Genomic DNA, 13,927 nt, shown 5'->3' on the forward strand with positions numbered 1-13,927 from the left:
TGAGAAACACAGATGTTGAAGTCTTTGTTGGCAGCCTTTCATGAAATGTTGAATCCCTCCTATCTTTACCTCAAAACCCAGACTTGTTTCTTACCTCTTGCCAGTTTTATTGTTAATTTTAAAATGTTCCCCCAGGTGTTTTTTTCATTTTGCAACTTTCCAAGTCTATTCTTGCCACACACAACGTTTTGTCTTTGTGTTTTTCTCAGAGATGGGGTTTCAGTGTTTGGCAAGTGATTATTCAGTATACATCTGACACAAATTGCAATATCACCAGCAGTAAATACCAATAGAGCTATGACCTTCATAGGATTTCATATATATATTGAAAGTCAACAAATTTGAAAGCCCTTCTCTGAAATTTATTCGTTATTATTATTGTTATCATTATTACTATTATTTATGTTACCAGATAGATGATCGACAGAATATAAGACAAATAACTAGCTTTTAGTTCATGACCTGTAGACTCTTATTGTGAAACTCCAGAAAGGAAGTGGCTTTATTTCTTTTCAGGACTTCCTTCCCCACTCTCACTTTCTGTCTTTTCTGTCTATCTCTTTCTCTCTGACTCTGCTAATGGACACTCAGAAGGTAAGACTGATCAATTTCCGATCGATAATAACTTGATCAGTCGGCTGAAGCTGACAGTGATCAAGAACGAATGCAGGAGGAAGGAGAGAGGATTAGCTAGCCGTTAGCAGCCAAAGTCTCTTCTGCCCTCCTGTGTTCATGGTCTCTCTCTGGTCAAATCAGGATGACTCTGAATAAGGGAATTACACACTCAATGAGAGTGTTTATCAGTGTGAACCATTAGGTGTTCACACTGAGAAACAGTGGGAACGGTTCGCTGTTGGTGTTTCTATCTGCACCATTCATCCTCTTGGTCGCTCTACCTCCCTCTCTGTATCTCAGTAGTAATTACCCCTCCGTCATAGTAGGTCTACCTCTCTCATAGTAGCTGTGAACTACAACACTAAAAGTGCTGCAATCAAAACCACAACACTATAAACCTGTTAAAATATAAACTACAACTTTATCAAACTACTAGAATATGAATAATAAACACTGTACAGCTACTGCTTTACAATGGTTCATCAGACAACAAGAATTGACCTCATGGAGATGGTGTCTATATTTTATACATGCATTTCTACAACCAGAGTCATATGGCAGTCGTCACTGTTGTATAGGTGGCAGTGACGACACGGGGTCACCACGGACCAGACCCGGGCGGCAGAGGCTGGAATGTCACTGTGGAATGTCACCTCACTGGCGGGGAAGGAGCCGCAGTTTATTTTGGAGGTGGAGCGTTATCGGTTGGATCTGGTGTGGCTTACCTCCACACATAGCCTTGGTTCTGGATCCAAACCCCTGGATAAGGGTTGGACATTGTTTTGGAGTTGAATCAGGCATGAAGCGCAGGGCGGGTGTGGGGATACTCTCAAGCCCCCAGCTGAGCGCCGCTGTGCTGGGGTTTACCCCGATGGATGAGAGGGTCGCCTCCCTATGCCTTAAGGCTGTGGGAGGGAAAATTGTGACTGTTGTTTGTGTGTGTGCACCAAAAAGGGAGTATGGGGTGAGGGGGCCTCTCCTCAGGGCCATCCAATTCCTGTGCACCCAAAGTGAGAGCTGCGTTCGGGTTCTCGGCAGTAAGTCAGACTTGTTCCAAGTGGCTGTTGACCTCCGCCAGGGCTGTGCTTTGTCATGGTGTGGAGGGTTTACCTCGGGGCAGACCCAGGACCAGGTGGAGGCATTATATCTCAACACTGGCCTGGGAACACCTTGGGATCCCCCAGTCAGAGCTGGTGGATGTTGCCTGGGAAAGGGAAGTTTGGGTCTCCCTTTTGAAGCTGCATCCCCTGCGACACAACTACAGATAAGCGGTGTGAGATGAATGGATGGATGGATTAAACCAGAGTTTTTTATATGTTGTACAGGAAGCTCTGCGCAGGATCATCTGCACATTATCCAATAAGAATGAGGAGCTCCAAAACCTTCTGGAGACGGTCAACAACACGCTGACAGGAGTTCAGGTCAGCATCTGATTCCCTGAGGAGGAGGGGGGTCTTTAGATATATAATACTTAAATAAAACTTTTTAGTAGCACGTAATTAATCAATTATTATATTCTTCAATTATTCAGTTGATTGTTCATGCAATTTATCGACTCAAAAAATTAGACATATTGCATGTACAACAACAATAACATACAAAAGACAAAATGAGTCCGGTCTCTTAAATTGTTTAAGAATTCTAGTAAATGAGGGACTCAGATTATTCCAGGAATTATCTCAGCCTTATTTTCTATTGTCCAATCAGGAGGAGTCTTGTAAGGTGATGTCAGAGCTGGAAGTGGAGCTTCAGCTGTTACACTCTACCCTGGAAGAAAAAGGTGCTGAACTTCGTGGCATCATCAAAGAGGAGAAGCAGAGGAAAGAGGCAGAGCTTCAGGTGAAGAAGAATTATAGTTTCATAAACCTAATTCCTTGCAGTTTTTTTCTTCTTTTTGTGTTTTATTTCATTCCCACCATCTTTTTTATTACTGTGTGCACAATAAATGGTTTTTAATTAGTTTTGGATATTATTTGTTCAAAGAGAACATCCCTAATTATAGTCAAATTAACTTTCTTGGACTTGGATTTTTTTTGTCTCTTGCCCAAAATGTTCTTCTGAACGATTGTGGTTGTGTAGATTCTCCTTCATCCAAGTCGTAGTTGAGTCAGAGTCAGCTGTTTCAGGTGACGGCTGGTGAGCTTCAGGTAAAACTCCCATCAGGTCGAAAGGAAAGCGGAAAGCGTTATGAGCTGACCTTGGATGTGAGTGACAGGTGGTGGCGACCCCACCTGTGTTTGAAGATGGTGGTTCCACATTTCCTCTACATTAGGCTGACATGACTCAACTCAGCTTTGGTATCAGGTAGTATTTCAAAGGTTGTTTTTCATAGGAGAATAGTAACGCCCCAGTGCGGTTAGTCACCCTGGCAACACCTCGCAAAACTACCACACTATAATCTTCTACATCGCACACCCCTCGTAAACCTGTCAGCAGCTGTCAGAGACAGAGACGTCTGTGCTGTACCTCTTCAATAAAGCAGCCACAGTAAATTAACAGTAATAGTTCTGCTGTTTGGGCATGTGGGCATCACTTATTTGAGCTGAGCACGATATTCTGTGTGCTCAGCATTGATGGCGTTATTGTGTACGACCAATCAGTGGTGTGCAACGTTTCAGCCGCAACAGAGGTACTAAAATGTAATGTCGGGTCCTTTTGCTGGATGGAAAATCAAAAGGAGTCAAGTCGAGTCGAGTCAGTTCACGCAGCTATAGATGACGTCATTTGATTCTCTGTCAAACCATCTTTCCCCAAGACATTGTTGTATTTAGGGGAGTGTCGCCCATCCTTTAGATGCAGGTGGATTCCTGAGTCGTGTTTGCATGTGTAGTAACATCCCATAATAGTGCCTGGACTTAACTGTAATGTGGGACCTGAACGACCTTACAGGAGGTTAAAACAAACATCTCCAGACCTTTATCAGTCTATTCGATTCTTCAGGATGTTGTTGTTTTTTTCATCTGGTGCATTATCTGAAATGATTTTCCAATGAAATCTATTTTCATTCTTCTTGTACAAAATTTCTCTTTTATCCTGTTTTTACGTTACTTTTTTACTTTTCAGAAACAACTGTCAGATGTAAATTCTTCCCTGCTGTCATGTGACGAACTGCTGGAGTTTGCAAATCAAACCCTGACCATCACGAACGAAGAAGAATTCCTGAAGGTTTGTTGCAGTGAAGACCTGAAACGTGTAAACATCATCATATAGCATCATTACATTATTTGGAACTATTATGTGCACAAATACAAGCAAGCTACAATAGATAAGCCACAACAATATGGAAGCACAAACCTCTGCCAAGGCCAGTCCATTTGGTAATCTTTAACCTAACTTTTAATCCAGATGTGCTTTGCAGATGAAAACTGCCCTATGGTACAATGAAAAAGAATCTTTTTGAAAAATCACACATCCAGATCACCAAAATGTAATTAATCTCCGTGTTTATTGAAAATTTTATCAAAATCCATCAATTCCAAATCTCATTACCATCTTAGCAGTGGTAAAAATGTCTTAAAACATGAATATTTCATTTCCATTTTCTGTTTCAGGCTGCAAAACAAATTAAAGAAAGGTATTTTCATTGTTAAACATTTACATTTGATTTGTTTGTGTTTATGTAACCTAGCATTTATTTATTTGTTGTTCTTCTTCAATTGGCTTCAGTTGATTTTTAAGTTTTTGTTACATCATCAAACAGTACCAGTGTTTTAAAAAATCAAAGTTATTTTCAACTCTTGAGTTGATGATTTACTGTGAAGCCACGCCCCTTTCACACTGTAACTCCACCCTCCGCTGGTTGCTAGGGTAACGATGGCTCCAGCTTTCCGACTGACCACACGGCCGGTGGTGTCAGAGAACATGACACAATTTAGTGTTGACTTTAGCGTGGAGAGGGTGGGGCTTCAACGACTTTACTTCCTGCCAGGTAAGACACGCCTCTTCTTTTCTGCTCCTTCACCTTCTTCTACGTCTTCATCTACTAGTTGTTCGAAAAGTTAAGATTTTAGTATCAAGCAGTGGATTTTAGTACCATCGCTCTCATGTTTGTTTTTTATTGGTTTTGCTGGCTTGGGAGTTTCACTTTAGCGGTAATACATTCTGTGTTACCGCCCAAAGCGGCTCCTTTAAGAAGGTAGTCATGTGACGGAGGCAAGCATCTTGGCAAGTATCAAGAGTGCCTCATAAACATATGTGGAGGAGAGAATCTGCTCATTTAAAACAAAAAATTGTTCGGAATCAGATCAGAAATAAAACAAATAAAATGGAAATAATATATGTTTTTTATTCTATCCGTACGTACCGAGTAACCCACAGACCGGTGCCTTTCCGTGGCCCGGGGGTTGTAGACCACTGGTGTAGAGATTTGCTGCCATCAAAATGATAAATAATTATTTAGTATGACATCATAGACACCTTATGACATCACAGACCCCAGAAGTGGAGCTGTTGTGTTACATGACCTAGTAAATACTAACATCACATTTCCTGGTGGTAACGTGTTCTATCATTATTTGACTACTAGAAGTGAACTATTTATATACTGTGTGTGTGTGTGTGTGTGTGTGTGTGTGTGTGTGTGTGTGTGTGTGTGTGTGTGTGTGTGTGTGTGCGTGTGCTTGTGTGTATATATACATATTGTATATATATATGTATACATATATGTATCTATGTATCTATGTACTGTATGTTTCTATGTATGTACGTAACACACACACAGTATAAATAGACTCCTGCCATCACCAGTTATCCCAGGCAAACCAGTAACTTGAACCTTTTTTTAGTTCCCAGAGCTCCAGAGATTGACGTCTCCAACTGTGTCGTCTGTGACAACACCATCACGGTTGCCTGGCGACCAGCTGGGGAAGCCGACAACGACAATGACGTCTGCGTGAGCGGACCAATGGAATGTTACGAACTCGAATACAGGAAGTCGAACAACCGTAACAGCTCTCTGAGGGCCATGGGAGAGGTATGCTGGGAGAAAGTTCATGACATCACAGAGCCACAAATCACCTTAACAGGTGAGAGGTCACCTAAATAAGATCCTACCCCGTGTGCTAATTGCCTGATGTTAGCATACTATGCTAAAGTCAGGTGGTGAACATGACCTCAGTTGTATCGATGGGATCAAATCAATAATCAATTCTTGAACGTTTCAGGTCTGAAGTTTGACTCATCTTTCATCATCATCAGAGTTCGGACCAGAAACAAAACTGCCGCCAGTGAGTTTTCTGAGACCGTTGCCCTGGAAACCAGAGGTAAACACATGAATGAATGAATCCTGGTAGTGTATATACATCTCTAGTGTCCAGTTCATTGGGCAGTCCCAGTTAAACCAATATAATGTAATAGCATTTAGTTTCTGTGATTTTGATAATGTACGGGTTAATTCTTCAGGGTCAGGTGACCCAGGTCTTTGTCTGCAGGTGAGGAATTAACTTTTTCTGGTCTTTCAGCATTTAATTTTGGGTTTGACGCGGCAACGGCTCATGTGGAACTGAAGGTCCAAGGTGACACAGTGACCTGGGAGCCACAGGGGGTCAAAGGTCATGACCCCCGACTGAAAGGAAGGGAAAATCGAAACAGGTGAGCTCACTGAGAATCTCATCAGGTTTTTTAAATCTCTTGATCGGGTCACATGTTTAGTGATAATGATGAGCTAGCGTCATTGTGGTAAGTAAATATCAGCTAACATTAATACACACAGAATTTAAATCACAGCTCATGTTATTTAAAGTTTCATCTCTTTACAAAGAGATGTTTTTTTTCTGGGTTGATGCTGTTCTGAAGGTTTCATGTCATGTGTTTTGTGATTGGCAGTGAGATGGATCGACCAATCAGTCCATGAGGTGAAACAGACGAGTAACTGATTCAGATTTATTTCATTTTTGATTTGTTTTCGTGTGTTTGACCTTTTTGTCCCTTTGCAGTCTCCGTACTGTGTCCTCTTCGTCACCCTCAGGTACAGACTGTCCTTGCTGACTGGTTGCCTAAAAGCACTAATCACTTTCCATCCACCATTTCTTGCCTCATGTAGCCACTCACCTCACTGCTGACATCACTGCTGACATCACATCAGCCTTTCTTTTGCAGTTTTGGATCTTCGTGTCCGTATCATGTTTTTATTGACTGTATATTTGTATGTTTTGTTTTTGTTCTGTTTTGCAACAACTTCAACTCAATTTAAGAAGAATTCACTTGATTAATATTCAAATAATAATAATGTTTCATTAGTTTAAGTGTTAGATATTTTATGCTACTTTTCAGAGGTATATTTTTCTGCTGAAAAACTATTACAGGTATGTACAGAGTATGTACCTGTTTTATATCTAATTCATTATATTTGTCATCTCTTTCTGCATCATCGCTTTGGCTCGAAGTCATTGGCTATTTCACCTTATTGTATTTCTTCTTTTTTTCCTGAGAGATTGAACTTTTATAATGTCAAGTCTTGTTTTTATTTTTTTAATGAACAGTCGAAGTGCCACCCCATCGCCCAATAAGCTGACAGGAATTCGAACAGGGAGGGACCGATTCGCTGGAGAGTCATACACAGTACTAGGTACTTCACAATGTGTAGTACTACACTAATAACTCGTATGTGCTAATGACTTTGCACATATGAAATAGTAGTAAAATGTATTTATGATATGATAATTCTTTCCAAAACATAATTTTAAATCATAATCAAGTATTAAAATATACTAAACATCAAACTGTAAAACCCTGTAGTTAGTCCTGATTCCTTGAAGACATTAACAGAATGTTTTTATTTTGAAGATGTGCTGACTTTTAGTTTTTAATCCATTTCGTAAATTTAAAAGAAAAGTTCATAAGTTTATTTGACACTTTTTATCACTTTGTATCAAGTCTTTTGTTTCTTAATCATTTAGTTATTTTGTTTATGCCATAGGGGATGAGAAGATGCTTGATGGGTGTCACTACTGGGAGCTCCGCCCCTTGCTTGATTGGAAATCTTTCAGTGTGGGTGTGGCATACCAGGGAAGCCTGGGCCGTTTTGACCAATTAGGGAAGAGTGCCAGCTCCTGGTGTCTACATGCAAGCCAATGGCTGCAGACCTCACTGGCCGCCAAACATAACAACCGAGTGAAGGTGCTTGATTGGCCTTTGCCTCAGCGAATAGGAATCTACTGCAACTACGACAACGGTACCACGACCTCCACACTTTAAGTTTATTGACTAGGTTTGCAAAATCCATTTCAAATGAAAGCTTGTCATCCAATTGTTCACCCAAGTACTTGTATGAGGTGACCTTTTCAATAATTTTAATATCAAATACAAAAAATATTCGTATTAGAATGGAGAATAAAATAGGTCCCATAATGAATGCCTGTGTAATACATTATGTGTCCCTCTGCAGAAAAACACTTATAGCAATAACAATGTGGAAAATACTGTGTAATTGTTCAGTGATTGGAGTGGAAAATTCTCATGTGAACTTATGTCAGAATATTGGACTATGATAATGTTTTGACATTAGTCATCGCTGGGGGAATAATGCAGTACTGACATCGTCCTGATGCTCTCCTTGTGTTTCAGGTGATCTGTCGTTCATCGATGTTGATCGTCTTTCCCTTCTTCACTCCTTCAAAACAAAGTTCAGCCAGCCACTCGTCCCCGCCTTCACGGTGAGTCTTATGTTTCACAATAGTACAGTAGATCAAATACTACAAGCATTTATCAGGATCCCTCCTCGTGGTATTCCTGTGCTAACAGTAATGTCACTGTGTTGTAGGTTTGGTGTGGTGGTATCTCTATCATGACAGGACTGCAAGTGCCGAGCTTTATGGGCCAGTTCCTCTGCACCAGTCGGAGCCTCAGTAATCTGTTGCAGTAGATTAAACTTCCGATCGTCTGTTTTTGACTGTCAAAATAATTTTCATTAGCTTATTAATTTTTATATTTGGATTATAAGTAGCTGACCGTGAAACAATTGCAAATGTCTTGTCTTCAAGAAGGTGAACGAATATAGTATTAAAAATATCCGATTTATTTGTGGACCTTAAGTCATTAATTATTAACTGTATTTCATTCTTAGTCTGTCTGCTTTAATTTTCAAAAGCCATATTTTAAATTATGATGCTTTATAATCCTTCTTTAAACAGAATTTTTAGAACAGGAAGTTAAGAAAATTATTATATTGAAAGCTGTGAACAGATGACATCTATATCAAAGTTTGTGGGTAAAATGCTGTAAAATATATGAAGATATGTTGAGCATTCTTTTATTTTAAAGGTTATGATTCACTGTCCTGGTATTTTGCCACATGACTATCTTTTATTTTGAAGATTTTTATTAGATAATAAAATTATCATTATTAAATTATCATTATTATCATTATAAAATCATTATTGTACGTATTTTTCTCACAAAACTGACCTGGAATCTGAGAAAAAAACACATTTATATCATAATGACTATATTGATCCATAATGTTTGTTCCAGCTTTATAAACCCATGAACCTTTGGATTGTCTGAGAGAACATTTGAAATAAATACAATACCATTATTCTGAAGAACTCCTGTGTCAAGTTGTTTTTTTTCCTTTTATTATAAGCAGTTAGAATAACATAACTTTTACTTGACCTTTTGTTGTCATGTCTTTTTGTTTAAGTTATTTATTTCCTCCATCATGAGGTGACGTCCGTCTGTCTGTCAGCAGGATGACAAGAACAACTGAACAGATTACATTCAGATTGATTCCACTCTGGTGTCACCTGCAGCTAACCCCGCCCCTCTCTGCAGCCTACCTGTCCTGTTTCTCCATAGTTTGATCATGTGCTGGATTGTGAAACATCGCCAGCATGAGGAAGAACATCTTTTTGTTTTTCTATTGTTTTGCCTGAAGTTGAAAAGGACACTGAACATCTGAAAGAAAGTGCATTTTTTCATTGCCCAAGAATGTACAGTATGATCCCAGTGCCCCACACTGAGCTTTTTGTTCAGTATTATCAGTGTGGTGATCGTTGGAGGCTGAGGGTGGAGCTGCAGTGAAGGATTTAAGCCAACAGTTTATTAACTAAATTGTAAGACATCTATAGTGCCATTACATGTTTTTTGTCTCTGTGCACATCAAGTCTAGTCATGACATGTGATGTCAGCTGACATGTGATCTGCTCCCTGTTTGTTTTGATAGATTTTCCATATAAAGTTAAGGCATGTTGCATTATCTTTATACCAAAGCAGACTTCAGTAACGCTGGACACCAGTTGGAAGCAGAAGAAGAACCACAGATCAAAAACCGCCGTAGGCTATTAGGTGACAGGAAATATTAGAGAAGCTCTTGTGATCCTAGTTTACAGGTGGTTTTTAAATTATATTAGTTATTTGGGTTTTTTTAAATTTATTTTGTTTGCTTGTTTGTTTGATGTTTGCTTGTTTATTTATCTAAAAAAGGAGTTGTTCAGAATTTGATTGAAAGAATTTGATTCTTACTCCAGTCCAGCAAGTGGTGCTAGTCCGCCTGAAAGCTGTTTGACAAAGGCCAATAAAAGAGGAGGAAGAGGAGGAGGAGTCAGTATTACTGGATCAGAACGTGACCGTGTAAGCATCCAGATGTAAAGTTTCTCCGCACATTCTAAATCTTATACTTTATTCATGACGGCAAAGGTAAGTGTCACAAGTCCTCTGCAGCCGGAAACGCACATGTGCATACCGCTGCCTTCATGACGTCACGTCGCTCCGTCCAACTAAAGCAAATAAAGGATCTTAGAAGTGTGCTGACATGTTATTAATAGTTGGGACCCATGCCGAACTTAGGACACGTTAGTGTTAGATATAATTTATGATTTATTTTTTTTTATAAGAATAAATGAAGGTATGACATTTTTAAATCAATTATTTTACACACAGATGTTTGCGTTAGCTGATAGATGAACACATCTCACGTGAAAAACACGAGGAAGCTCATCCCGTCAGGTCGTTCCATCGGTATGAGAGACGGTATGGTTCAGCCGAGGGCCAGTGTAGGGCCAGGGTGGACAGGAGGTCAACCTGTGAACCCAACGGTATCACTTGTTTATCGTGTATTAATCAAATATTTATCATTTTTCAATCAATATGATTGGTTTTCAAGATTTCAATTTGTTATTGTTAGATATGTATTTTTATTCACTTCGTCATTCCACAAATGTTTTTCTTTGGACTTGTGACTCAAAATATTTTTTCATGTTCAGCTCCTTTTGTCAGTTCTTCTTCAGGCGTTACTGTCATTCTTCTCAGGTTTTACTGTCATTTCTTCTTCAGGTGCACGTGCTGTACTTCGCAAAGAGCGTGGAACTGACTGGACTAAAACAAGAAGAGATTGTTGCCGTGCCAACCCTGATCAGCAGCCAAGACCTTTGGAGGTTGTTGCTACAGCAACACCCAAGGTATTAGATCATCAAGGCATATTTGTGAAATCACAAAAGTAGAGATATATCCATGTATTCAAGCATTTGTGCGTGTGTGTGTGTGTGTGTGTGTGTGTGTGTGTGTGTGTGTGTGTGTGTGTGTGTGTGTGTGTGTGTGTATGTATGTCTAGACTCTCTCTTCTCCAGGACCAGGTGATCTTGGCAGTGCGTCAGCAGTACGTTGCCATCGGTGACCAGGTGGTGACTCTGGCAGACGGTGACGAGGTTGCTGTGTTGCCACCGCTCAGTGGAGGATAAAGTCAAGAGTAAAGACAGGAAATAATTAAATCAAGAATATAATCATTACAAATGTTTTACTGTCACTTTAAATGTAATCGAAACTTAAGCAACTGTTTCTGTTTGAATGTGAGACTCAGTAATGGAAACTGCTGTAGATGATGTCAACAGTCGTTACCTGGATCCCAATGATCAGTTCTTCGCTGGGTTTCCATGTCTAGACAGTGAACTTCCAAGGGAACAAACATGAAGTAAAGATAACACTCAACCAACAGCACTTCAAGTTCAACTTATAAGATCCTCAGGTGTTAGTCTAGATCAGATATGTAAGAGGATCATTTCAGAAATTGGAGCATAAATGAGAGTTGAACACAGATCCACTGGTAGATCCAAAGCTCATGACCATCGGTGAGGTTGTCAGATGTTCGAGTATTCATTTGAATGATAATTTGCTTAGAATCAACACTCTTTCATTAAAAACTGATCAGTATATAATCTGCGCTAATCTGGCTTTACTTTTGATGATTCCTCAGAGATGAGTGAGACCGGGGAGCGGAGAGATGTATTCAAGCTGAGCCACGATTGGTTGTCAGTGCAGGAAGTGGTAGACATCGTCAGCAGCGCTTCCTGTGGAGCCATTTCAGTCTTTATAGGTTACACATTACATCGTACTGTCTTAAATATTTCATTTTCAACGTGAAAATTTAGATATTTTGTTCTTAGAAATGTATTAAATGAAATAAATATTTACATGCATAAACACACAATGACACATGTGTTAAAGATGTATCTTTGAATATACATTTTATTGAATTATTTTAATCCATTTACAAACTTAAAAAACCCTCATTCCACCTTAAAATAATAATTAGATTAACATTGTGTGCACAGGTACGACCCGAGAGGATGAAGTCGCTGGCAGGAAAGTGATTGGTCTGGAGTATGAAGCATATGAGCCCATGGTCCAGTCAGAGTTCACCAAGCTTTGTGTCGATATCAGAGAGCGCTGGCCAACTGTGACACATATCTGTGTTCACCATCGGCTGGGGTCAGATGCTAACTGCAACGTAAAAGCTAAATTAGCTCCAGAAAGCTACAAGCATTGTGTCATTTTCTGTAAACTATTAGCAAAGAACAGCTAACTGCAAAAGTCACTGGCACAAAAAAAGCTTCAGAAAACTACAGGTGTTGCTCCCGTAAAAAGAAAATATTTCACTATCCTGATCATGTTGGATCCATAAAAAGGTTGGAATCCCAACTAAAATAGCTCATTCCCACAGGTGGGTGGAGGTGGGGCAGGCCAGTGTTGTCATGGCAATCTCATCACCTCATCGCCATGATGGCCAACAGGCAATCCAGCACTGTATCACCCATCTAAAGGCCAATATCCCAATATGGAAGAAGGTAAAAACCCACGGTTTCACCCCCTGGTCCAGTCCAGAACTAGAATCTAGATTAGAATATTACAAATTCTCTCATCCCAGTCAATCCACCATTGCTCTGGATATCTAGTTCAGATTTAGCTGGCTAGCTGTTAGTTATCCGCTGGGGTTTTCTTTCAGCTCTGACTGTAAAACAGGTGGATAGATAGATAGATAGATAGATAGATTATTAATCCCTGAGGAAATTGTCAAATCTCTAACAATACATTTTTAACCAAGGATTTTAGTCATCAGAAATTTTGCAAGACTGGTTTAGTCAAACCATAATATGATGTGGACTGAGTATGGCTGGATTGCTATAGTAGGAGTGCATAATCTGTGTTATTCTAATCTAAATAAAGTGATTAATCGATCTTTGTTTGGTAAATGATCAACAGGAGGTTTACAACACTGAAGACTGGAGCTGGAAGGAGAACGCTGAGTGTCCCTGGGCCTCACACTGTGACTCTCACCCAATGGCGTCATCCACTGAGAGCGTTTAAATATGTTGACCGTTTAAATAAGCATCTGTCGCCTAGAACTGTAACTGGTTCTACTGGTTTAAACTGCGAATTAATAAACAACTCTTGATGTGAAACTCCTACACTGCAGCTGTGTTACTACTACAACTAAATGTAATGAAACCTCAGTGCAGACATACAGTATAGGGGTGGTAGTGACTCAGTGATAGAGCAGGCGGTAGAGCGGGTCGTCCTCTAAGATCTAAGATCGGCGGTTCCATTCCCGCTCCCGCCCAAATCACCTGGAGTGTGAGCTGACTGGGAGGTGTCAGCTCACCTCTGGAGCACTGCCAGGGCACCCTTGAGCAAGGTGCCATCCCCCTCAAAAGCTGCTCATTTGGGCCCCACCAAAAAAGGAGCTTCCCACTACTCTACCTCCCAATGCATGCCTACAGGCCCTTGGGTGTGGTTGTGTGCATTTCAGGGGCCTGTACACACTAATTATTTTTTTATATAGACATATATTTTTTATATATACATATATATATGTGTGTGTGTATATATATGTGTGTGTGTGTGTATATATGTATATATGTGTGTGTGTGTGTGTGTGTGTGTGTGTGTGTGTATGTATATATATATGTGTGTGTGTGTGTATATATATATATATATATATATATATAATGTTAACAGTACAGAATTGTACTTATTACACTTCACTCATAGTGGATACTCTAAGTCATATTACTATATAAATATTGACACGGTCTTGTATTGT

General features: G+C 39.8%; 2 protein-coding genes across 4 annotated transcripts; both read left to right on the forward strand.

Annotated features, from left to right (window-relative positions):
• The first annotated feature begins 506 nt into the window (after positions 1–506).
• On the forward strand, positions 507–9,139 carry LOC137608292 (FSD1-like protein). The gene is made up of 13 exons (XM_068334556.1): positions 507–594; positions 1,941–2,036; positions 2,323–2,454; positions 3,679–3,780; positions 4,167–4,189; positions 4,422–4,543; positions 5,400–5,639; positions 5,778–5,876; positions 6,075–6,204; positions 7,095–7,180; positions 7,532–7,786; positions 8,179–8,267; positions 8,375–9,139. Exons 1-13 carry the CDS (start codon positions 580–582, stop codon positions 8,474–8,476), a joined length of 1,491 nt encoding a protein of 496 aa, XP_068190657.1. The 5' UTR covers positions 507–579; the 3' UTR covers positions 8,477–9,139.
• A 2,022-nt stretch (positions 9,140–11,161) lies between these two features.
• LOC137608426 (molybdopterin synthase catalytic subunit) lies at positions 11,162–13,317 on the forward strand. Of its 3 annotated transcripts, none has more exons than XM_068334801.1 (5): positions 11,162–11,296; positions 11,801–11,920; positions 12,159–12,315; positions 12,548–12,671; positions 13,087–13,315. In XM_068334801.1, exons 2-5 carry the CDS (start codon positions 11,803–11,805, stop codon positions 13,189–13,191), a joined length of 504 nt encoding a protein of 167 aa, XP_068190902.1. In that variant the 5' UTR covers positions 11,162–11,296; positions 11,801–11,802; the 3' UTR covers positions 13,192–13,315. The 3 variants fall into 3 exon arrangements, with proteins under 3 accessions (XP_068190902.1, XP_068190901.1, XP_068190903.1); XM_068334800.1 differs by lacking the exon at positions 11,162–11,296 and adding an exon at positions 11,301–11,675 and having other exon boundaries at positions 13,087–13,317; XM_068334802.1 differs by lacking the exon at positions 11,162–11,296 and adding an exon at positions 11,301–11,518 and having other exon boundaries at positions 13,087–13,316.
• Positions 13,318–13,927: the final 610 nt, after the last annotated feature.

This window comes from Antennarius striatus, chromosome 15, assembly GCF_040054535.1.
Source record: "Antennarius striatus isolate MH-2024 chromosome 15, ASM4005453v1, whole genome shotgun sequence".
Lineage (NCBI taxonomy): Eukaryota > Metazoa > Chordata > Actinopteri > Lophiiformes > Antennariidae > Antennarius > Antennarius striatus.